Below are 25,780 nucleotides of genomic sequence, written 5' to 3' on the forward strand. Positions count from 1 at the left end.
ATGACATGCAGTTTCTTTGCAGAAACTAAGGCACTGGTTTTAACTTCAGATTAGCCACAGAAAAAAAGGGAACGATCCCGTTTTCAACATTACCTCTAATTATTATTGTACCGTCACCCTTTCTGTGCACCAGGTCGCTCCGTAACATCGGCTTCTTCTTCAAGCGGCGGGGGGAGATGGAGGTAAAGGGCAAGGGCAAGATGGTGACCCACTTCCTCATCAGCGACGGCGACATGTCCGTGGCCGAGCCCAAGGACGCCTTCACGGACTACCCCATCCTCACCGACTCCGACCTCATCCTGGACGGCGACGGCGACGTCTTCCCGGACGAAGAGGACGCGGGCAGAGAAGAAGGAGATGGAAGCGAAGGCCGCAAGGAGAGCGACGGACCCAAGGGGAACAAGGAGGGCGCGCAGAAACCTACAGGTCTGGAGGCGGCCACTCCTGCTGATGCCAACGGAAGCATCAGTGGGTCCAGGATTGTGGTCCCTGATTATTCCTTCCTGGGGGCGTCGACTGACGACCTGAAAATGGACGACGATAAGAAGGAGGACGAGAACCCGCCTGCACTGCCCTCGCCTGTCAAGGTTGTGGAAGTGCCCCCACCGCAGCAGCAAAGAAGGGTCTTGGTGGGGGTGACTGACGAGGAAATTCGGTCCAGCAAGACGTGTGGCGTACTGTGATGCTCTCATTTCAATACCTTTTGTCTCTCTCTTCAAGCGTTGACTGCTCAAGGCATTATTGTGCTGTAATGCTCTCAAGTTCCATACCTTTCGTCTCTCTCTTCAAGCGGTAACCGCGCAATGCATTACCATGCTGTAATGCTCTCAAGTTCAATACCTTTTGTCTCTCTCTTCAAGCGGTGACCGCGCAAGGCATCACTGTGCTGTGATGCTCTCAAGTTCCATACCTTTTGTATCTCTCTTCAAGAGGTGACCGCTCAAGGTATTACCGTGCTGTGATGCTCTCAAGTTCCATACCTTTTGTATCTCTCTTCAAGAGGTGACCGCTCAAGGTATTACCGTGCTGTGATGCTCTCAAGTTCCATACCTTTTGTCTCTCTCTTCAAGCGGTGACCGCTCAAAGCATTACTGTGCTGTGATGTTCTCAAGTTAAATACCTTTAATTTTGTTTCTATCCTGTTTGAATTGTGACCACACAAGGCGTTACCGTGCTGTAATGCTCTCAAGTTCAATACCTTTTGTCTCTCTCTTCAAGCGGTGACCGCGCAATGCATTACCATGCTCTAATCCTCTCAAGTGCAATACATTTAATTTTGTCTCTATCTTGTTTAAGCGGTGACCACGCGAGGCATGACCTTGCTCACAAGCCGATGTGCTTGTGTCGTGCTGTAATGCCCGCAAGTACAATTCTGTGTGTCTCTCGCTTTTGGTTTAAGCAGTGTCCGCGCTATGGCATTTTTTAACATTGTAATTGGTTTTGGGTTTTTTAAAAGTACTGATCATGGCCCTCGCAAGAACCGATCACTGTATCACGCGAAGCAATCAAAACAAATCAAAGTTTGAAGTGAGTGCAAACCTGTCGAACAATGTTTTCAGTCGGATGAACATTTCAGCAATGTTGAGCTGAAAAAAAATGTCCGGAAAACAAAGAAGGCAACTGTAGCATAGCAGACGACACGTTACTGATGTGATTGGGGAATTTTCTCCCTTACATGTGTACTCACCAATGCCACCTACCGGAGTGAGACAGTACGAATAAACAGGCAGTCAAAGTGAACTACGAGTTCGAGTGAATTAGTATGTTTGTGCTTCGAGCAGGTTATGTCAGTCTTACCCTTGGGAGCGAGTCTACAGCAACTGTTACTGCGCTCATTGCAGAAGCTCGATATTGTTGCCACTGAGGATTCGAACACTATGTGTTGTTACCTGTGAAGCTTTAGTTTGTCGAAGGAGGCTTTTGGTCGCAATGTATCACGCACACTGCACGGGAGGCCTGGGAGAGCGTACACAAAAATCTCAAAAACAAAGTTGAGCTTGAAACTGCTACAATTCTTTAAAAAAAAATGTTTGCCTAAATGTTTGTGTTTTGTGAACGGATTTGTCGGCTGTTGATGATTTGTACCTTTTTTTTAACAGGAATTAGAGCTGTTGATGACTGTGTACCTTTTTTGTTTTAACAGGAATTAGAGCTGTTAATGACTTTGTACCTTTTTTGTTTTAACAGGAATTAGAGCTGTTGATGACTTTGTACCTTTTTTGTTTTAACAGGAATTAGAGCTGTTGATGACTTTGTACCTTTTTTGTTTTAACAGGAATTAGAGCTGTTGATGACTTTGTACCTTTTTTGTTTTAACAGGAATTAGAGCTGTTGATGACTTTGTACCTTTTTTGTTTTAACAGGAATTAGAGCTGTTGATGACTTTGTACCTTTTTTGTTTTAACAGGAATTAGAGCTGTTGATGACTTTGTACCTTTTTTGTTTTAACAGGAATTAGAGCTGTTGATGACTTTGTACCTTTTTTGTTTTAACAGGAATTAGAGCTGTTGATGACTTTGTACCTTTTTTGTTTTAACAGGAATTAGAGCTGTTGATGACTTTGTACCTTTTTTGTTTTAACAGGAATTAGAGCTGTTGATGACTTTGTACCTTTTTTGTTTTAACAGGAATTAGAGCTGTTGATGACTTTGTACCTTTTTTGTTTTAACAGGAATTAGAGCTGTTGATGATTTGTACCTTTTTTTTAACAGGAATTAGAGCTGTTGATGACTGTGTACCTTTTTTGTTTTAACAGGAATTAGAGCTGTTGATGACTTTGCTGAACTTCTCATGTACATATTTACAACACAATTCCACATCGGAGAGCTCAACCAAACGCACATACACTAGGAATCGCTTCGCTTTGTTACTTTCTGATCAATTAATGTAAACTACACAGTGAAATATTGTTTCTAGCTGTCTATGGTGAACAGAAAGATGGTATTTTCACGTTTGAACGGCGAGTATGATTTTTGACTCACCTGAGTAATTTTGAGAGTCAGAGTAGACGGGGGAAAAACACCCAAAACCCAACATAAATTAATTTTCTGGGACTTTGGACACATTTCATATACTAAAACGGTTAACAGCAAAAATGATAATGTGTGAAAAAGTATTTGTCTCCTTTTCAGCCAGGGTTCAATGAGAAGAAATAGAACTCCTTTTTGACTCACATGCGAAGCAAAAGTGAGTCTATGTACTCACCCGAGTCGTCCGTCCGTCCCGGCGTCCGTCCGGAAAACTTTAACGTTGGATATTTCTTGGACACTATTAAGTCTATCAACACCTGATGTGGCCTGATGGTGTATGGTTACAAGATCTCAAAAAACATGTGCGGCAACTTGACCTCACTTCAAGTTCAAGGTCACAGGGGCCGTAATTGTCGTCTTAAAAACGACCATTTTTCACATTTTTGCATTTTTTTCTGAAGTTATCGAGAATGGCAACCTTAGCTATGTATGCTATACAGGGCAATGTAAGCCCTATCTTTGGACACCAGTTTGGTTGACCTTGCTTCAAGGTCAAGGTCGCAAGGGTCCTTTAAAGTTGGATTGTATACATATTTTGAAGTGACCTTGACCCTGAACTATGGAAGATAACTGTTTCAAACTTAAAAATTATGTGGGGCACATGTTATGCTTTCATCATGAGACACATTTGGTCATATATGATCAAGGTCAAGGTCACTTTGACCCTTATGAAATGTGACCAAAATAAGGTAGTGAACCACTAAAAGTGACCATATCTCATGGTAGAAAGAGCCAATAAGCACCATTGTACTTCCTATGTCTTGAATTAACAGCTTTGTGTTGCATGACCTTGGATGACCTTGACCTTGGGTCAAGGTCACATGTATTTTGGTAGGAAAAAAGTGTAAAGCCGTTCTTAGTGTATGATGTCATTGTTAGGTTTAGTTATTTGACCTTGACCCTGAAGGTCAAGGTCATGTAAAGGTAAAGGTCAAGCATGTGAGTCGTATGGGCTTTGCCCTTCTTGTTTTATTTTATTAATCTTGAATCTGTTCCTACCTTTTTTTATGAATGTTTTATTCTTACCTCTAGCTGTGAACGGTACAAAGTGTCGAGATTATCGCTTGTTATTTGCTTTACATCGTGGTTCATTGATGTCAATGGACAAGACATTTGTTGCTCAGATTTGAACATTTCTTTAATGTGTGCACATTTTTCATAATTATGTACATGTATATCACATGTTTTTCGTCGACCACATCAGATCACAGCGTTTGGCGGAGATCAAATTTACATGTCTTTTAACTTAACATGTTTTAACATTAAAATGTACATGGATGAATGTTAACATAGGTTTATACATGTATGACATTTTTAACATTGATTTGTACATACTTTGATCACATTAAAGCTGAGCGAAGCGTGGAGAAAATGCACATATTAAAACAAATCCGTCTCATTCATCTTCGGCATCAACAACAGCATTAACTGCTGTTACAGTTGAACCTGCCTTAGCGACCACCTCTCGATAACGACCACCCGCCAATACCGACCATCCCAAAGAATCCTTGACAAACTTTTAATTCCACATTATACACCTTTCTACGGCGATCATCTTTGTATAATGACCAGGTTTGATCAGTCCCTACGGGTTCGACTGTATCATCTTGTTCCACATAGTCAAACAACCTTCAAAAAGTCCAGTTCTTATGGATCGAACGAATGCTTTGTGACTGTGCACATTTGCGGCACTGGGTACGAGAAAGAGACCATGTAACCCACGTTATTGTATACTGTTACGCTGTTTTTGTTTCTTTTCCTCAACGCACAGCGAATCAGTTGAACTGCTCCCTGCAAGACAGTATGCAGTGGTGTTTGAACAGTTCAGAACAATTCACTTTGAGTATTTAAGAACGATTTTGAGATTCGGGTTCTGTGTCCCACTGCAGTTCCAGTATTGTAGATATCCGAATCTGGAATCTTGAACTGTTTTTTCATTTTTTTCCATTTTCAGAGCTAGCTGAAAAACACACAAGGAATTCAAAAGTAGACGACAGCATTTTTGCATCTTGAAACTGAGCACAGCAGCAAAACAAAAGTTTGTTCTTTTAAACTGCATTTGTGCAGTGACAAAACAACTCTCGAATAAGTTGGATATTTTTATTAAGTTGAAAGTTTCTTGTTTATATCTAAAGTTGGCCAAAAAATTATTGCAACAAATTTCAAACCCAAATTAAAACATTAATTCCTGTGTCATTTAATTAAAACTGTATATGCCAGTTAAGGCCGTTCACTTAACCTTCAGGATCACCTTTTGGATTTAAATATTTCTTTCACAGGGATCAAGTGACCGCCGCTCAAGTAAGGGTACCGTCAAAATCGACCAGACAAAAACGGAAGAGCCGAATGAAAAATCGACAAAAAAATCACAATAGGCAAAACTTTGCAACTTTGACATACGAGATTAAAGTCAAACCAATTATCTACCCTGAACAGATTGCTTTGTTTTGCTACCTTGCGTATTTCGCGTGCTATGCTATTCCTACTGATGCAGGTGTCGATCGCAAGAGCGGTCAAAAACGGAACGTTTTACGTCAATTTGTATGGGTATCATGTCAAAAAGCGGTACATTTTAGCAATGACTTAGTGGATTGCTTTGAAACTTTCGGAATATTTTACCAACATACTAGAGATACTTCACGCGAAAGTTTGGATCGTTACGGTTATTTATCCAGATGTTACGCAATGTTTCGGAAAATGTTGTTAAACTTGTCCAAAAAATTCATGACTTTGCATATCTACAGATAAATTATTGATAGAAATTCTGTCTAAGTTTCATTTGCGTGTAGCCGCTGGCGTTAATTTGCTAGTCATGCAAACACATGAGAAAAAATGGAACATTCACGCTGTTTCGCGCTTATAGCTGTTATCGCTAAAGATCCCACGATTGACAAAAGGGTCTTTCCTGGCAAAATTGCTTAGGCACAGTTAATAATTGTCTACCTATACCCGTGTGACTTGGAATAATAGGCCGTGAAAGGTAAATATGCGCCGAAATGGCTGCAATCTACTGGCCGTATAAAATTTCATCTCACACGGCATCACTGCAGAGCGCCTAGAACTGTACCCACGGAATATGCGCGATATAAGACTCATTGATTGATTGATTGATTGATCGCTGCGTGCCTCTTAAAACATGCTACGGTCACGCTTGGCTGGGCATCGCTGTGGCACCAGAATCATCGCTTAAATATGCAGCGTGTAACAATCCATCATTTCGCTCGAAGTATCTCTAGTATGTTGGTAAAATATTCTGAAAGTTTAAAAGCCATCCTCCAAGTCATTGCTAAAGTGCAGACTTTTTTGTCATGATACCCCGAAAAAAATGAAGCAAAAAGTCCCGTTTTTGACCGCTCTTGCGATCGACACCTGCAACAGTAGAAATAGCATAGCACGCGAAATGCGCAAGGTAGCAAAACAAAACAATCTGTTCAGGGTAGATAATTGGTTTGACTTTCTTCTCGTATGTCAAAGTTGCAAAGTTTTGCCTATTGTGATTTTTTGGTCGATTTTTTATTCGGCTCTTCCGTTTTTGTCTGGTCGATTTTGACGGTACCCTTACTTGAGCGGCGGTCACGTGATCCCTGTAAAAGAAATATTTAATCCAAATGGTGATCCTGAAGGTTAAGTGAACGGCCTTCTCTTGCATATAAAGTTTTAATGAAATGACACGGGGATTAATGCTTTAATTTGGGTTTGAAATTTGTTGCAATAATTTTTTGGCCAAGTTTATTTACGAAACAGTGACACTTTCCAGTAATTTAAACTCTTGGAACATAAATGTTTTATCATAGAACCATCTTTTTGTGTACAATTATTTACCTGTCTATTTTTTTGTTATTGCATTCCGGTTTACATCGCACACATTAATTACATCGTCGCACATGTTTTCATACCTGAAACGCGTTAGAAATGTTTGATATGGAAACAATGTGTCATTTTCTGTACCGTTATATAACAACTCAGATGTGAAAATAAACTGTGTTGTGTTTGTGTTTGTGTTGTGTTGTGTTTGTGTTGTGTTTGTGTTGTGTTTGTGTTGTGGTTGTGTTTGTGTTGTGTTTGTGTTTGTGTTGTGTTTGTGTTTGTGTTTGTGGTGTTGTGTTGTGTTGTGTTGTGTTGTGTTGTCCCTTCAACCTATTTGGATATTTCGGACCAATTTATAAGCGTTTGCAAACTCATAATCAATCAATATGAGGCTTATATCGCGCGTATTCCGTGGGTACAGTTCTAAGCGCAGGGATTTTTTTTTAAATTTTTTTTGTTTATGCAATTTATATCGCGCACATATTCAAGGCGCAGGGATTTATTTATGCCGTGTGAGATGGAATTTTGTTACACAATACTTCACGCATTCACATCGGCCAGCAGATCGCAGCCATTTCGGCGCATATCCTACTTTTCACGGCCTATTATTCCAAGTCACACGGGTATTTCGGACCAATTTATACGCGTTTGCAAACTCATAATCACCCAACAGCCCCCTCCCCTCAGTCCCCAACCCCCCAACTCTTCCCCAAATCCACATGAACCGGGATTTGGGAGATGAATGACAATGTTAGTCTACAGTTAAAGGGCAGTAACAAACAGACAGCTTATTTTGACAGTCAGCAGAGTTAATGTTCTTCTTTGCAGATTTTAAACGAGTTGTATTTTTGTAAGCATGAATGTTTCAACTTTCCGAAACAAGCAAAATAACACTTTTTTTTTATTTAAGCTCTGCTAAATCTGGTTTCATAAGAACGTTTAAATGAACGTTTCTACAGTTATACAAGTTCAACAGACAGTGGATACACTGAATTAACAGGTTTTGGTGTTTACTTCCAGTCAAGGTACCGTACTACATATTATTTTATGTACACTGAAGGGGGAAGGTTAACATTAGCAGCTGAGAGCGGTACCGGCGAAACGGATGCAAAAGTCAAACATCCTTGTTTACATCACTTCAATAATTGGGGTGCGCCAGACCCATTATTGAGGCGGCAGAGCCGGCGCTGGTGTTTTTGGTCACAAATCAAGTGCTCTACCAAGTGTCACTTAGAGTGAGCTATCTGTACGTGTGTGTGTATGTGTTTATGGTGGGATAGCTCGACTCCCGCGTGAAATTTAGCGCTTTACTTGGACTCATAATTTTAATTCGACGTCCAAATAAAACACGTCTTCAAAATCACTCCAAAATAATTATGGAGGCTTGAAATAATGTGTAATACATATAAATAATTGAATTTGCCTACATTTTCACAATTTAGCAAAATGTCGGGATATAACACACATTGTGTTACTTTTTGTGTTTTGTGTTTGTCCGGATACAACGTGAGTAACAATCCCTGTTCACACACACTTTTGTTTCGCAGTTTCACATAATATGAGGTTGTTTTATTACTATGACATGAGCAAGTTGCTTTTTAACTATATTTTGAATTTAGAACAGCTAGATTTTAAATTAAAACTAATATTTTTGTTATGTTTGCTGACATATATTGGATTTTATGCTTTTGTATCAGTCAGGTTTTGTAAATCAAGCTCTTAGAACTTTGATATTAAAAAAAAGTAAATGTTGTGGTAGTAGTGGTTTTTGTTGTTTATTTTGTCCTCCAAGGCTCCATATTCCTTCAAACAACATGTATTATCATTCTGCTACTATGTTGTGCTGGTTTCGTGTCTAACTTACACCAAAAAATGTAAGTAACCTGTACTTTTTTTTTTTAAACACTTTTGCCTTTAAATCATACCCTAGCCTGTGTATGCTACAGTGGAACCCCTGTCTCAAGACTTTATTTTAAAACATAAGGTCATAACATTTATCATATATTCGGGATCAGCTCGTTACTCCCCCGGCTCTTTCTTTCTTTCTTTATTCGGTGTTTAGCGTCGTTTTCAACCAAGAAGGTTATATCGCGACGGGGAAAGGGAGATCAAACACCTCAGAGCTGGAACATTTCGTTTCTGCCGCATAACATGAAGATTTCACCACTTTGATGCATCCACTGATAGGAAGTGTTAAATATGATGCTATTCTATCATCAGGAGTACATATTTCATCTATACGGGCCTTATATTTTCCGTTTTGCGAATTGCGTCAGAGCTGGAACAAACCTAAGCTCCGCCCATTTTGCTATTGCTCAGAGCTGGCACATCGATTAAACTAGTTAATTAATTTTGAGAGAAATCTAGAAGCAATCTGAAAAATGTTTTGACGCCAAAACATTGCTTTTACATTGGCCCAGCTCCCCATTAGGGTTTGGGTGTTCTGTGTTAGTCTGTATCGAGCATAACCCCGAACATGCGCACAAATCTCCACTTTTTGACATAAATGATCAATTATTGCGATATTTTAAGTTATTGAGACATCCCAGTGCACTAAGGGATTTATAGAGCAAATCGAGAAAATTCATTATTGAACGAAGCGCATAGCGCTGAGTTCAATAATTATTTTCAAGATTTGCTCTAAATATCCCTTAGTGCACTGGGATTGTTTCAATGACGATATTGTCAGTACCGCCAGAGAAAAAAAGAAGATTCAAAACGCACATTTTGCAACGCGCATTTGGATAGGCGTAACTGTGTGGTCAGGTTTGTGTCACTGGATCTACTTTTGTGTGGGCTGTCTCAAGTGTGTCGTGCTTTCGTCACACGCAAACTCTTGTTTTAATTTCTGTTGGTAAATTCCAGTGTATCGTTAAGCTAAAAAGTGATGATCTTTCATAGACACCTCATTTAAACTCGGAGAAAGGACTGTGCTCTTAATTTGCGATTCGAAACCTTCATCGAGCTTCGACAGATTGACTGTGCAGAGTTTTGCCCCTTGCCAAGGTCGACGGAAAGCGGCACATTTTCAAAATAAATGTGGCATGTTTCTCGTGTGGTATCTTCACTCATCGGGGAGTCTGGTACTAAATATGAACGGTAAGAATGCTCTGAACCCTACACGTATTATATCCCCATCGTTTTTTCGTTCACATTTGCCCAACATGTTAATTTGCTGAGCGGGGTTTATGTCGTCTGCTAGGGCAATCAAACCACTGCATGCAGTCTGCACTGAGTCTGCACGCACGAGGCAGGCTGGTAATAAGTCTTATATATGGTAAGAACGTTCTGAACCCTACACGTTTTCGATTACGATTGTTCTTGCCTTGAAATAATAATTCGGAAACCATTCATTTACTGAACTGATGCAGTCGTATTTCAGTGTAGTCAGTGCTACGTATGACAGAGTCGATCGAGTCAGTCTTCCAAACTGGTCTAGCTGGTACGTTATCGGAATAACACTTGTGTTTTCTGCTAGCGGGTGGGAATTTTATTCTAACTCATCATTTGGTAATGTGGATGATAAGCTACATGCCACTAACACGGCATATGAGAAGAATCTATGCAAGTCGGCGAAAATGAGATGAAACACAGCGGCTTCTATTTTTAGATCAGTGGCACTGTGGCACAGGCACATGCAATCTGTCAGAAAAAACCCACTTCTGCTTTAATTGAGAAGCAGGGAATTTATGGTCATTTGGTATTGTGGAGAATATAAGCTACATGTCATTAATTAATTCTGAGGATGAGAGCACAGTCTTGCTTAGGCAAAGGGCGTAAGAATACGCTCTGTGGAAAAGTTAGCGCACTCCAAGAGTGCGAGTGCGCTAACAGTTTTAGCGCATCGCCATTAGCCAATCAACTGGTTTCCCGCAGTGGGGCACTGCGGTTATGAAATTAAAAGCCCCTCCTGTTTTTGGAACCGCAGGAGCTTTCTAGTTTGCTGTTAGGTAGATTTTTGGTTCCTCTTTCCTGTCATGCTCTCTTTTTCTTCATGAATTCTTTTCTTTTTTCTGCCTTCTTGCTCATTCACCTGTATTTTTTCCAAAAATCTCTTCTCTTGCCGCTTGTCTCGCGATTCATGTATAGTTTAATCTGTTAGTGTTCTGATGTAAGTCCAGCAGTAGATAGGTTAAGCCTATTTTAACATACTGGAAACTGGTAATCTTCCAGTAGGTATTAATTTAGTTTTACTAAAGCCTGCTGGGACACAAGTAATGGGTTAGTGCATTTGTAAACAGGAATCGCTTGACAAGTGGCCCCCTTCATCCCCCCCTTCCTCGTCCTGATATGGCTCTGCGTAGTCGGCTGGACGTTAAGCAACAAACAAACAAAAAACAAAAAAAAATCAACTGGTTCATATCAGTCATGTGACACCAGTACTTACTGACAAATATATATATATATATATATATATATATATATTCATTGTAGCATCGAGTTGCCTACATTTGGTAATACCCAAAGCATTTGTGAACGTTTCAAACCAAAAAGTATAGTGGAACTCTGCTTTAGACACCTACAGTCTTTTCATGCTCAAAAAGAAAAAAAAGAAAAAAAACTTCCCCTACCCTACCTCCCCGGTTTTGTAAAGAAAATCTGGCCTGAAGTCTTTTCATGCGCAAAAAAAAAAAAAAATTCTAAGCTTTCTGTCTCTGACGGATTGCATTTGAATAACGACATCCAATAAAGTCTACCAATTACGTAATTCCTTTCTAAGCTCTCAAGCTCTGACGGATACATTTGAATAACGACATCCAATAAAGTCTACCAACAGCTGCGAAAACTTTTAAGAAACTTGAAACTCATCTTCTTCTTCTTCTTCTTCTTCTGCGTTCGATGTTGGTGGCCGTGCTAGATCCTCAGACCAGTGGCTGCCAGGAAGTCCGCAGTCTTGCGCAGTTCGTCGGCAGGACCCCAGAGTTTGGCTCCAACACTGGTCTCTTCTTGCCAGAACTTCTGGCGTATTGTCTCTAGATGGGGGCAGTTCTGGAGAATGTGCTCCGGAGTTTGCTCTTCCGAGCCACATTCACAGTGTGCGTCATCCGCAAGGCCCAGTCTCTTGAGGTGTTTCTTCAGTCCACAGTGCCCTGTCCTTAGACGGAAAATGGTGGTGTTACACGACACTTGAGATTGCCACAAGTTCTCAAACGTCGTATAGATGTGTTCTTTTTTTCTACGTCGCCCGTCTTCGCAGCAGCAGAAAACAACTCGTCAAATTGAGTTCGAGGATTTATTACATACATACAACTGCACATCTAGCAGAACTCAAATAGAAGCTTTTTTTACATACAAATCGCGCTGGCATATATAGTAAATACTCAATCTCGAGAATATTCCAGACCGAACATGAAACAACTACATTATACGAGCCGTGCATGGACTAAACTAGCGACATTCTCTGTGACGTACATCAAAAGGGCCGACGCACTTAATCCGAACGAACGCCACGAACTCACACTAAGAACAGCATGGTAAACAACTTGTTTTGACAGGACTAGAAAGTTCACCTGCATTCTCGTCCAAGCATAAATATTGTGTTTACAAAATATAATATCGGTACTTTCCCACAAAGTAAAAATAAGTCAACTACATGCAACACACAAAACTGAACCAAAGCTCAGCAACGGTAGCGTTTCCTAACATTACCCCCAACACCAGAAGAAATTTACCTAATTTCTTTCAATCATTGAAACGCTACCTGTACACATGTTATGTATACATAACAGATTGAAATCCAGGTATGTACATTAGTCTGTTGGAGAATGAACACAGTTTTAATCACATACTCGGCTGAGAAAATCTGCTCCAACATTGTCTGAACCTTTGATCGATTCCACTCGCATATCAAAGTTCTGCAAGTACATCACCCACCTCATGATACGATTATTCACAAACTTTGCAGAGTTCAGGTAGGTGAGGGGTTTGTGATCAGTCTGAAGCACGAATTTCACCCCTTGGAGGTAGAGTTCAAATTTCTTGATTCCCCACACGATGGCTAAACACTCTTTCTCCATGGTCGAGTAGTTCTTCTCGGCTCCTGACAGCTTCTTGCTGGCATAGCTGACCGGAAACGGTTTACCTCCATGCTCTTGCATCAGCATGGCGCCGATCCCTTCGTCCGATGCGTCTGTACGCAAGATGAACTCTTTGGCAGTATCAGGAAGGCGTAGCACCGGGTCTCGTGACATCAGGTCGCGCACGGTCTGGTATGCCTTCTCCTGAGCTGGTCCCCAGAGTATTCGGTTGGGGCATCCTTTTCGGGTCATGTCCGACAAAGGCGCCGTTATGGCGGCGAAGTTTGGAATGAACTCTCTGTAGTACCCAGCCAATCCAAGGAAGGATCGCACCTGCTTCTTGGTTTCAGGACGTGGCGCATTGAGGATCTTGGTGACGTTTTCCAACAAAAGCCCCTTTTGACCTTCCTTCAGTGAATGACCTATGAAGTCAACGTTGTCGGTCCCCAAAATGCACTTGCTGGGTCTCACGGTCAGATTAGCTTTTGTCAGGCGGGAAAACAATTCCCTCAAAGTCTCCAGATGCTCCTCAAAGGTCTCCGTGTGGACTAGCAGATCATCCCAGTAGTACACAACATTCTTCATTCCTTTGAGCATTTTTCGCATTCCCCTCTTCAGGGTAGCACCACTGTTCACCATGCCAAAAGGCATCCGCAGGCACTCATACGTTCCGTCTGGAGTTGCAAAGGCGGTTTTTGGTATGTCCTCTTCGCGCACAGGAATCTGCCAATATCCCTTGCTGAGATCGATCTTTGAGAAGATCTTACTGCCAGTCAACCGTCGGAACAGATCAGCCGCCGTCGGCATTGGTTCAGGGTCAAACACGGTGATCTTATTCACTTTCCTGAAGTCAATGCATACCCTGTTTGTACCGTCTTTCTTCTTGACAACAACAACGGGAGATGAGTAAGGGGATGATGACTCACGGATGACCCCCATCTTCAACATGCTATCGATGTCCTTCTTCAAGGATTCCCGAGCCTGAAACGGGATAGGGTATGGTTTTGACCGAACAGGAACGTCAGATGTGAGGTGGACTTCATGTTCGACCAAGGACGTAGAGCCTGGAACATCAGAGAACCTATGGGTGAAGTCGCCCATAAAATCATGCAGCTCCTTCTGCTGATCTTCTGTCAGGTCAGGTCCTAACTTGACGTCATCCACTCCCTCTTTCTTGTGGAGGTCTCCCAACTCCAGTAGTTCCTCGCCGTCGAACTCGTCTAGTTCGGCTGGTTCTTCCACACTTGCTGCGACCTGTACTGCTTCCGGAGGTCTCTCCACATACAGTTTCAGGAGGTTAGCGTGGTAGATCTTGGACTTCTTGCCGACATTCACCTTGTAGTCGTTGATCCCTACCACGGCCTCAACCTCGTATGGGCCTTTCCACTGCATCAGTAGTTTGTTGTGATCAGTGGGAAGCAGTATCAGCACTTTGTTACCTGGTGTAAACTTCCTGTTTACGGCTTTGCGGTCGTAGTAGTGCTTTCCGCTATCCTGAGACTTTCTCAAGTTTTCTCTCGCAATCTCGAGAGTCTCCTCCAGTTTCTCTCGCAACTCGAACACGTACTGGTAACCGTTCTTCACTTCAGGCGTGTCCACATCTTTCGTCCACAATTCCTTTAGCACCTGCATCGGGCCTCTCACGGTCCGCCCGTACATCAACTCGAACGGGGAGAATCCAGTGGACTCCTGTGGCACCTCCCTGTATGCAAACAGCAAGGCATTGATGTAGCGATGCCACTGCCTTGGCTGCTCACTGCATAGTTTCTTCAGCGTGGACTTCAGCGTCGCATTGAATTTTTCGACCAGCCCATTGCACATCGGGTGATAGGGTGTCGTAGTCAAGTGACGAATGCTCAGCAGCCTGTTGACCTCTTCCATGCATTCAGAGACAAACTGTGTCCCCAGGTCTGTGAGGATCTCTTCAGGAACCCCAATTCTGCTGAAAATGTCCACAAGTGCCTCGGCAACAGTCTCGGTGTCAATTTTCTTCAGAGGCACGGCTTCTGGGTACCTGGTTGCATAGTCTACCAGGGTCAGTACCCAACGATGACCCGCTTCACTTGGCGGTTTTATCTCGCCGATGAGGTCAATGGCCACCCTCTTGAAAGGTCGGTCGATCAAAGGCATCTTCTGCAACGGCACTTTCGGGACCCTTCCTCGAGGTATGGTTTTCTGGCAAATATCGCACGATCGGCAGAATCGAGTCACATCTGCATGCAGTCCTGGCCAGTAAAACGCAGCCTGGATTCTGTCCGATGTCTTCTTGACACCCAGGTGACCTCCCATAATAGAGTCGTGGGCCACCTCCATCACCTGGCGCCTAAGTGGTTGAGGCACCAGAACTTGACGTAATGGCTTCCCACCGTTGACTCTCGGGTGCTGGAACACTCTGTACAGGATCTTGGCCTTTACTTCAAAGTGCACAGTGCCTTCGCCCTTAGTCATCTCCTTGACAGGACGACTCCTGTACTTTGTCAAGGTCAAATCAGCTTCCTGTAGCTGAATCAGCCGATCCCTGTCCACGACAGCAGTTGCAGAACTGTTGGTGACCCTGAGTGGCGTAGTTGTTTTGTCCTTCTTCGCCTGGGCTCTGGTCGTCACAGCGCTTACAACCTGCGGCTGGTCGCGGCGATGCACAGTTGCTCTGTCATCTCGTAACAGTTCGCTGATATCTTCATTCGCGAATGGCAGTGGGTCTTCCTCCTCAACAGCAGGCTGAGCTGCGCCCTTTCTCCATTCGACATCAGGGTCATCAGGACGTCTCGCACCCCCAATGTTCCCAATTAGTAGATCGTACAAGGGCTTCTTCAGGCAAACGGCCTCAACTTCACCGGTGAAGTATGGAGTATCGATCTGGATTTTTACCACTGGTGCCTTCACGCATTTGCTGTCAGCCATGAGCGTCCACTTGAAGTCACCAGTGAATTTCTCTGTTGGCACCAGATCCTCTTTGACAATGACTCCATTGCAGCCCGAATCTCTGAGAACAGTCACTTCCTGCTTCTCAACAAATCCCTTCGACACGGGCATGTTCGACACTGACACAGCTGCGCTGGCGACGACAGAGATCGACCTGCCATTGGCGAGTAGAAGCTGGCCATCAGATATACATTCTTCCACGTCCGATGGTGTAGCCACTTGCTCGGCAGCCCTTGGAAGTATGACGCTGCTCGCACATACTTGTTGGTTCGAGCCACTCGTTTGCCTCTTGTTGTCGTAATATCTCCGTCGATGTTCTTGCGCTTTGTCATTGACATGTCCGTTATTTTTCTTTTGGGGACAGTTGGCGACTCGGTGACCCTTGGCATTGCAAAGGAAACACGTTATGTTCTGCCCTTCATTGGATGATGGTGCGGACTCAGTTTGTCCCTTGGCAGGTTGGTTTCCCTGGTTCCCGCTCTTCTGGAAAGGTTTCGATGACTTTGACGTCCCCAGGGTCCTTCCATGAGCAATGAGATAACGCTCAGCAGCATCAGTAATGTCCTTCAAACCCCGCAGTTTTTGCTCTTCCAAGCGGGTCGCCAGGTCCTTCGGGCAGGCATTAAGGAACTGCTCCTTCACGATCAAGTCCCGCAGACTCTCGTATGACTGCTCTTCACCTGATAACTCCACCCACTTCTGCAGGTATGACGACAGGCGCTCCACAAACTGGCTCGGTGTCTCTCCAGACAATGGCTGGCATTCGCGGAAGCGTTGACGGTAGCCCCTTTCAGTGAAGTTGTAGCAACGCAACAGAGCTTCCTTCAGTACATCATAATCTCTGGCGTCATCATTTGAGAGTCTAGTGTAGACCTCAAGTGCTGCCCCAGTCAAATGTGCGCTGAGTTGAATCGCCCAGTCGTCGCGCTGCCATCTAGCACTCTCAGCGAACCTCTCGAATCTTGCAAGGTAGCAGTCGATCTGGTCCTTCCCGTCAGCGAATGCTGGAAGTTTCGGTGCCCTGTGTAACATTTGCTGCTGGTTATCTCTTTGGCGTGGTGCCTCGTGCTCACTTTGAACACGCACCATTTCTGTCTGAAGCTCTAAGCGTTTCGTCTCCATTTCTATCTGGAGCTCTAAGCGTTTCAGCTCAATTTGCCTTTCTTCACGCTGTGCTTCTCTTTCTCTTTCTTCACGCTGCGCTTGTCTTTCTTTATCTTCACGCTGCGCTTGTCTTTCTTCACGCTGCGCTTGTCTTTCCTTTTCTTCACGCTGCGCTTGTTTTTCTTCACGCTCACGCTGCGCTTGTCTTTCTTCACGCTCACGCTGCGCTTGTCTTTCTTCACGCTGCGCCAGCAGTCGTGTCTGGGACTCGACGAACTCCGTCAGCTGCTTGCCTTTCAGTCCCAGTTCAACTCCTTTTGCCCAGAACTCAGCCATTCTGGTCTTTTCCGGTGCGTTCGTCTGTATTCTTTCACAGCCACGAACGTAGACGAATGTAGTCTTCTAAAAGAACACAGTCTCTACTGCACCTCCGATGCTTCTCTCGTCGCTGTTCACCTTCGTAGACGCAGGCTGCCACCCTCCTCGTCTAACGTGACGGCGCACTCTGCTCACGATACGTACACGACGTACCTCAGTCGTATTTCGTAGTATTAATGCACTAGCTCCGCGACGAAGTCCGTCTCGTCCAAACGGTAGCTAACCTCTGTAATCCCGATACACTCCGGCGTCGCTCACCTTACCGAGCTGCGGCGATTACCAAACTCTTCACCAGTCACACCGAATCCACGGTTCCGTAGTCTCAATACTGATCCCTCAGGATACACCCGATTGATGGCTACCTCCTGTGACTGTCTTGACGCTGGTCCTTGTTACTGGAAAACCCTTGGCGTTAAACGTAGATCCTTGGCTTGGCCCCCAATTGTTACACGACACTTGAGATTGCCACAAGTTCTCAAACGTCGTATAGTTGTGTTCTTTTATTCTACGTCGCCCGTCTTCGCAGCAACAGAAAACAACTCGTCAAATTGAGTTCGAGGATTTATTTAGCATTACATACAAATCGCGCTGGCATATATAGTAAATACTCAATCTCGAGAATATTCCAGACCGAACATGAAACAACTACATTATACGAGCCGTGCATGGACTAAACTAGCGACATTCTCTGTGACGTACATCAAAAGGGCCGACGCACTTAATCCGAACGAACGCCACGAACTCACACTAAGAACAGCATGGTAAACAACTTGTTTTGACAGGACTAGAAAGTTCACCTGCATTCTCGTCCAAGCATAAATATTGTGTTTACAAAATATAATATCAGTACTTTCCCACAAAGTAAAAATAAGTCAACTACATGCAACACACAAAACTGAACCAAAGCTCAGCAACAGTAGCGTTTCCTAACAGGTGGTTTGGCTTCTCCGGTCTAGTTTGTTGATGGGGTCTTCCTGTGGGTTGTAGTCTCCGTTTCTCTTTTTCCAGTTTTCTTTCTTCTTCCGTTGTAGAAGAGTCTTGGCTTCTTTGTACGAGGTGGAGTTGTGTGGTTGGGGAAGTCTCGCACCTCCTTTTGCCAGCCTGTCCGCTTCTTCATTGCCGGCAATGCCGACATGAGCCGGTATCCACTGGAGCACCACCTTGTTGTGTTGAGACAGGGTGCTGAGGCAGTTGTCGAGTTGCCTGGTGGGGAGGTCAGTGGGGCCAGACAGAAGGGACTGGAGGGCGGACAGGGAGTCAGTGAGGAGGACGATGTTTTGCCGACTGCGGTCTTCCCCTGCTGCGTGCTCTGCTGCAGTGATGAGGGCGTGGAGCTCGGCCCTGTAGTTCGAGCTCAGGTCACCAGCTGGGACGGAGAGGGAGGTGGTGGTCCCGTTTGGGCGACGGATGTAGACGCCACTGCCTCCATTCCTTACGGCGTTCTCTGAGGAGCCGTCTGTGTAGACGTGAGTCCAGGTGCAATGTGGGTAGCGGTCCTGAATCATCTCCATGGCGAGGGCCTTCTGGACATGTGGTGACTGTTCGCCCTTTGCTGTCAGTCCTGGTACATCTGTTCTGACTTCATGGAAGCTCTTGCGTGGGGCCCAGACATCTGAGACGAGTGTCTCACAGCAGTTGGGGTCAGCTTCCAGAGCTTCAGCATACTCCGTTTGGAGGTCCTTGACCTGATGTTTGAGGCTCTTTCGTTTCAGCCTGTTCTTGGTGCCCTTGTTGAGGTTTTGGTGAAGTGGGTGAGTGGTCAGTCTCTTCATCTTCTCTCCCTGGAGGACAGCTTTGTACTCTCGTCTGTCCTCGAGTGGTTCCAGGTCTGCTGTTTTCTCCATTTCTTGGATGGGTGTACTTTTCATGGCACCGAGGATGATCCTTAGCCCCATGTTCTGGACTTTGTCCAGCTTTCCTTTGTTGGTTTTGGAGGCAGTGGTCCATGTTCAGGAGGCGTATTCCATGACCGGTCTGACAGCGCCTGTGTAGACCTGTTTCAGAATGCCAGAGTTTGCGCCCCACTGGGTTCCTGCCAATTTCTTCATGAGCGAGAGCTTCTTCATCGCTCTTCCTTCTGTCGCTTCAATCTGCGGCTTCCACGTCAGACGTGTGTCCAGGGTGACTCCCAGAAACGTTGGCGTGTCGACCTGTGGGACTGCTTGGTCTTTCAGTTTCAGCAGGACCTTTTCCTTGGAGGTGGAGAGTGAGAAGAGAGTGCTGACCGTCTTGGTAGTGTTCAGCTGTAATGCCCAGTGTTCTGACCAGCTGGACACGCTATTGATGGTGTTCTGGATACGGTGTGTTGCTGTGGAGGTGTGTTCTTCTGCACACCAGACTGCAAAGTCATCCGCATGCAGGGTGTTCGAGACATGTTTTGGCACCGTTGTTGTGATGTCATTTATGTAGACGAGGAAGAGGGTAGGGGAGATCACTCCGCCTTGTGGGACACCCTCTCTCAGCTTCACGAGGTTGCTGGTCGTCCCGTCTACCATCACTCTTGCTGTTCTATTGAAGAGGAAATCACTCAGCCACTTGAACATCTTGCCATGGACGCCCGCATGCAAAAGCTTCAGTAGCAGCCCTTCCTTCCAGACTGTGTCGAAGGCCCGGGACAGATCAAAGAACACTGCCAGGACCTTCTTTTTCTCTTGGAAGGCATCTTCAATCTCCTGCGTCAAGAGGGCAAGCTGGTCTTCGGTGCTGCGATGTTGCCGGTAGCCTGTTTGGGTGGGTGCAAGGAAAGATCTGGACTCAAGAAGCGACAACAGTCTCTTGTTCACGATCCTTTCCAGAAGCTTTCCAACGCAACTGAGTAGGCTGATGGGTCGATAGCTGGATGGGTCACGCTTATCCTTTCCTTTCTTCGGGATGGGTCTTATAAGGGCGACTTTCCAACTCGTAGGCACAGTGCCTGTCGACCAGCTCTGGTTGTAGATGGACAGAAGGAATCGCTTTGCACCAGGGCCGAGGTGCTTCAACATGTCGTTGGAGATGCCATCAGGGCCTGGGGCCTTCTTCTGCTTCAGCTTTCTCAGTGCTTCTTCCAGCTCACGGAGGATCAGACGTTCGGTCATGCATGGGTCCAAATCAGTACTTGCTGTGTTGTGAAGTGCAGCTCGAGTCTGGCTTCTGACATCCTTCAGTCTGTCAGCAGGGACCGTCACTGTACTATCTGCCTCAAAAGCTTTGGCGAAGACATTTGCGGCTGTTTTGCCTGTGACATCTCCGGTGTTAGTGTGGAGGGTGACCTTCCTCCTCCCAGAGTTGTCCTCGTTCAGTGTCTTGGTCAGCTGCCATAGCTTTTGAGTGTCTTTCTCCATGTTTAAGGAGGCCGTTTTCTCTCTCCAGCTGTTCTGGGTTTGGCGCTGCTTTTCTTTGTCAAAGTCTGTCCTTATCTGCGAGTGTCGCGCCACATTTTCAGGTGTGGGGCCCTTCTCCATGTTTTCTCTCGCTTCGCTCAGCTTCTTGTGCAACTCTTCCAGGGCGTTGTTCCAGTACGGTTTGTAGTCACGCCGCCTGCCTCTTGGAATGGACTTTTTCGCTGCCTGGAGTATGGCGGAGTTGAACATGGAGGCGTTCCTGTCGACACTGTGCCTATCGAAGGTGATGGACTTTGTGTAGAGGTCAGTGAGTTGGCTGAAGAGCATCCAGTTGGCTTTCTTGTAGTTCCAACTGGGCGGCAGTTTCCCTGTGCTGGGGATGACCTGCTTGGCAATGGTCAGGATTGTGGGTCTGTGGTCGCTGCCTCCAAGTTGCTCGCTGACCTCTCTCTTCGTGATCTTGTGCACGTTGTCAGTGGCTATGGCAAGATCAGGTGTGCTGGTCTTCTTCCACACTCTGGAATAGAAGGTTGGGGGATCATCAGGCTTGTTGACAAGGACCAGCTGGTTTTCGATGAGCCAGTCTTCCACTTCTTCGCCTTTTGCATCCAGACTTGGATAACCCCAGCTGGGGGAGTGGCTGTTGAAGTCGCCAACTACAATCCAGTCTTCAGTGCCAGGTCGAAGACAGTGAAGTTGCATCATCTTGTTGGGCGGACTGTAGAGGTTGCAAATGGTCAGGTTTCTTTCTGGGAGAATGAGCTTCACGGTGATGAATTCCATGTCAGCATCTTCTGATCTTTGCACCTCTATGGAAGACAGGTTGGTTTTTACCAGAGTTAGGACTCCACCTTTTGGTCTGTTTTCCCGGTCAAATCGATGTGTTTCATATCCTCTTACAGAGAATCTATGGGAGCTGTTGAGATGGGTCTCTTGGATGCAACATATGTCTATTTGTTGTGACTTGAGGAACTGTTGCAGTTCAAGTTTCTTCTGTCGCACCCCTTCTGCATTCCAATGCATGATGCGAAGTTGTTGACCGGTAGCTCTATTCTGCCCTCCCCCGGTCAAAGGAAGAGGGTCAGAACCGCAGTCAGTCGCTGAAGTTGGACCTCCTTGAGGCTGGAGGCCCGGCGCCGTCCTACCCTGGCTGCGGGACACCAGGACGACACCACATCGATCCAAGGATAATTGTACGGCCATATTATCGTGGGAGCGTAGACAGCCGATTTTCTCCCCACGCCAAGTTGGCTGCTGTCTTCCGTCTTCGGTGGTTGAGGTTCTTACTCAGGGTTGCCTCCTCCCCAAGAGTAGCTGCCTTGCTGGGCTGTCGAGTCCACTCTACCCGGGTTTGTTGTCGAAGTTTTCCTTCTTGTAGCCTTTGCCTTTCCCAAGGCGCACACAAGGCAGTGCGGGTTTTGAAATCGGAGTTGTCCTTCTCCTAGATGAGCGACCATCCAAGGTTAACGAGCCCCATCTGCCCGAAGCAACTGGTTTTAAGGCGCCAGTGACCCGCCTGCATCCCTTCTCCTGTTAGTCGAAGACAGGGCCCGCCACGTGAAGGCCAGGAGCTGGATTTGACTGTCAGAGGTGTTTGGAGACACGAAGCCATTTGGAGCATTTCTTGGGAAGTAGGCGCTTATCTCTACTTCCACCCCGGCATAACAGTCCTTGGGCCCCTTGAAACTCATCACATATCAAATCAGTGGAGCCGAGTTTCCTTCTTTGGCCCATGCATTAGGATTCAGCAAGCTGTATATATACAAGATGTCAACAACCACCACTGATATAGCAGTATCCCTTCCTTATTAGCCCTCAAGCAATCCATTTAGAGAAAGCTGATGACAGGCCCTCTGCTGCCTTTCCGAGCTCTAAAACATCGCAGAACACAACCCTTGGCAGGGGTGTTTATCTTATCGCTCGGCCAGGAAAGAACAAATTTGCAAGCAAGACAAGGAAGAGAAATGAATTTCTGGCTGAAAATGTGCACAGTTAAGAAGTCACACACAGTCAGTTTAGTAGAAAGAGACATAGTCAGTACTATCAGGGCTGCTTAATAATAATACACACATTTTAAATAATCAGAATTCACTCTCTGCAATCTTCTATACTGATTGCACAAAGAAAGACTGATTCAATGCGGAAGAAATCAGTTAAATACAGCTGTTTCCTACATGTCGAACCGGTACATAAGAATCACATTACAACGCCAACCGAAAGACCAAACTTGTCAAAGTTTTGTAAGTGAACACTACATCTTACAAGCAACAAAATATGCATGTTAGTGCATTTACACCTCCAGCATACATACAGATTAAACTTATTACGCTTAAAACAATATTTATGCTGTTTTCAAGAAAAAAAAAGTGAGTGTGGTTTAAGCTTTTTGAATATTCCGCGCAAATTTCGATGCTCCGCCCCCTGCAAGGTCACGGCTGCCGCTAGCTGCTGAGCCGCAGGAATTCGGAAATCTGTGGCACCATAGGCGCCTTCCTGTAACATTTACGTGGTTTTAAGTGTGTTTAACATTTCTCAGTTCCTGGAGCCCTTGCAATGATTATAATGATGACAAGAAGCAGAAGTTTCAAAGTAGTGTTACACTGAAAATGTGGTTGTCTTGAAACAATTAACACAGGTTTTTTTCCATGTTGAGTGCAGCTGAGAATAGTTCTGTGTGAACTCAGTTATGCTGGTCCGCAGTATGGTAACCGAGCCGCTACTGTCGGAACTCGCGATAAAAGATAGGCCTAACCACAAAAAACACAATCGGCACTTTCTTAAACATCTTCCTTAATCTATTGGTATATATATGATATTACACTGACTAACCTTTTCATCTAAACCCTAGTTCTTCTTTACGAATGAATGTATTTTCTACTTTTGACGAGAAAAAAATAAAATGTATTCAGCTAGAGCCTATGCTTTCTTACTGCTGGGTCGGTGTCTGTAGCAGACGATACTTTGCTCTGACAGAGAAACTGAATACAAGTCTAGAGTAAAGATAATGCAATGAACTTCGATATTTATCAACAGAGACAAAAGGTTCCTTTGGATATGCTTTCAAATAGAGATATTATATTCAGCAAGTATTTGTGTTGTTGAGTCAGTAGTGCATGATAACAGAGATATAATATAGCCTACATTGATCATCTATCTACATAATTATGTCTGATCACTGATGATAAGTTGGAACTCCATTTTGACAATTTTAACACAGATGCATATATTTTCGGGAAAGTGGGTGAAACACTGTACACTTTTCTTGGCAGTGCGGCGGATCTATCCAATTATAATTAAATTCCAATCTTTAATCCCCCCCCCTCCCCCCCGGGCCTCTCTCCGGCTGCTGTTTCTAAAATCATCTTCTTTTATTTTGTTCATCTGTTTGGGGGGCTGGGGAGGGGGGGGGGGAGATTGTGTGCTTAAACAGATTGCTATTTAACCTGTGTTACGGCCACTTCAGTGAATGCAACTCGGTTCATCCATACATAATCCCGTTTATTTAAGTCGGAAGCACGTGACCATCCTGGCAATACTCTCTAGATAGATAAAAGAAAGTGTTAGCAGATTATATTTCACAGTTTTGGTTTGAATCAATAAGTGCTTGAAGCGATTTTAAATTAGCATAATGATTGACCTTGCTAAAATGTGCAACTGAGATACTTTATCGAAGTTTTTAATACAACATTTTGATGCAGTCATGGCAACGCGTATGCTTCAAAATGTCGTCTGCAAAACCCCCACATACATAGCAAAAAAGCTCTGGTCTTCGCTTTGCAGACTTCTCCAAGAGTTTTTACTGAGACTCGGTTCCGAGATTCTGAATTATAAACAGTGGCCACCAGAGATAAACAACGCCAACTCGCCTGCAGGCTAGCGGCGAAAGACAAACCGTTTAACACTTGACGACCAGGGGCTTGTTTTGTCAGCACACGCTAAACAAAACAAGGCAGCTATAACACAGGACTGTGAGCTCTAATACTGAATTCGCCTCCACTGTTTTGATATGAAAAGGAATGAGTTGCATCTTGGGTCATTTCGGTCCTGAATTTCCCGACCTTAGCCAGGCAAAGCAGGAAAACAATACAACGTAATTCCTTTCTAAGCTTTCTGTCTCTGACGGATTGCATTTGAATAACGTCATCCAATAAAGTCTACCAATTACGTAATTCCTTTTTAAGCTCTCTGTCTCTGACGGATACATATGATTAACGACATCCAATAAAGTCTACCAACAGCTGCGAAAACTTTTATAAGAAACTTGAAACTCAACTAAAGGAATGAGTTGCACCTTGGGTCATTTTGGTCCTGAATTTCCCGACCTGAGCCAGGCAAAGCAGGAAAACAATACAACGTAATTCCTTTCTAAGCTTTCTGTCTCTGACGGATTGCATTTGAATAACGACATCCAATAAAGGCTACCAACTATCAGCTGCGGAGACATTTGTCTCAAAAAAATACGCCGAGAGGCGTTAAAGTTCCCCTTGGTTTGTCCCTGTCAAAAAAAATAATTTGGGATTACTGGTAGCTTTTTTGTACTACCACGCATATGTAACGCTATTTTGATAAAGTTGATAGCATTAACAGCTTTCCGGTCATATGTCCGGCTATCACTCACTTTTAGGTGGCAGATGTCCAGATATAACACGTGTTTCAGAATCTCTATTTTTGGGTGTGTAACTTTCAATAATGAGTGGGTTTTTTTTTTTAAATCTCAAAAAGTATTCTTAAAGTCTAACACATGTTTACACTCGCACTCCGTGTCTGTAGCTTTAGAAATAAACAAGTCCAGATATAACACATATTTCTTTGCGGCAAATGTCCAGATATCCCCCCTCAGACACGTATGTGTGTGTGTGTGTGTGTGTGTGTGTGTGTTGTGTTGGATTGATGGTGTGTCGTGTTCCTTCAATCTATCTGGATATTTTGGACCAATCGCCGCACAATCACCCAACAGCGCCCAACCCCCATCCGCCCGACACCCAAACTCTTCCCCAAATCCACATGAACCGGGATCTGGGAGATCCATGCCAATTCTTAATCTACAGACTTGAAAGTTAAAGGGAAGTAACAAACAGACAGCTTATTTAGACCAGAGACCGTAGAGAACACAGAGAAGAGTACACAGAGTGAAGAGTACACAGAGTGTGTACTCTACGTCTCTGTTTTGACACTCAGCAGAGTTAATGTTCTTTGCAAT

General features: G+C 44.5%; 2 protein-coding genes across 2 annotated transcripts in view; one reads left to right on the top strand and one right to left on the bottom strand.

Annotated features, from left to right (window-relative positions):
• The window catches only part of LOC138965555 (guanylate cyclase soluble subunit beta-2-like), a 41,425-nt gene extending 36,230 nt beyond the window's left edge, over window positions 1-5,195 (top strand). Inside the window, exon 15 of the mRNA XM_070337739.1 lies at window positions 31-5,195. Within this exon, the coding sequence (XP_070193840.1) occupies window positions 31-683 (653 nt within the window). The 3' untranslated portion in view covers window positions 684-5,195. The remainder of the gene's footprint in view (window positions 1-30) is intronic.
• LOC138965557 (uncharacterized) lies at window positions 4,753-19,152 on the bottom strand. Its single transcript, XM_070337740.1, has 2 exons — window positions 18,345-19,152; window positions 4,753-4,820 (listed from the first exon to the last, which is right to left on the bottom strand). Exons 1-2 carry the CDS (start codon window positions 19,150-19,152, stop codon window positions 4,753-4,755), a joined length of 876 nt encoding a protein of 291 aa, XP_070193841.1.
• Between the last annotated feature and the right edge of the window lie 6,628 nt (window positions 19,153-25,780).

This window comes from Littorina saxatilis, linkage group LG4 (genome assembly GCF_037325665.1).
Source record: "Littorina saxatilis isolate snail1 linkage group LG4, US_GU_Lsax_2.0, whole genome shotgun sequence".
Taxonomy (NCBI): domain Eukaryota; kingdom Metazoa; phylum Mollusca; class Gastropoda; order Littorinimorpha; family Littorinidae; genus Littorina; species Littorina saxatilis.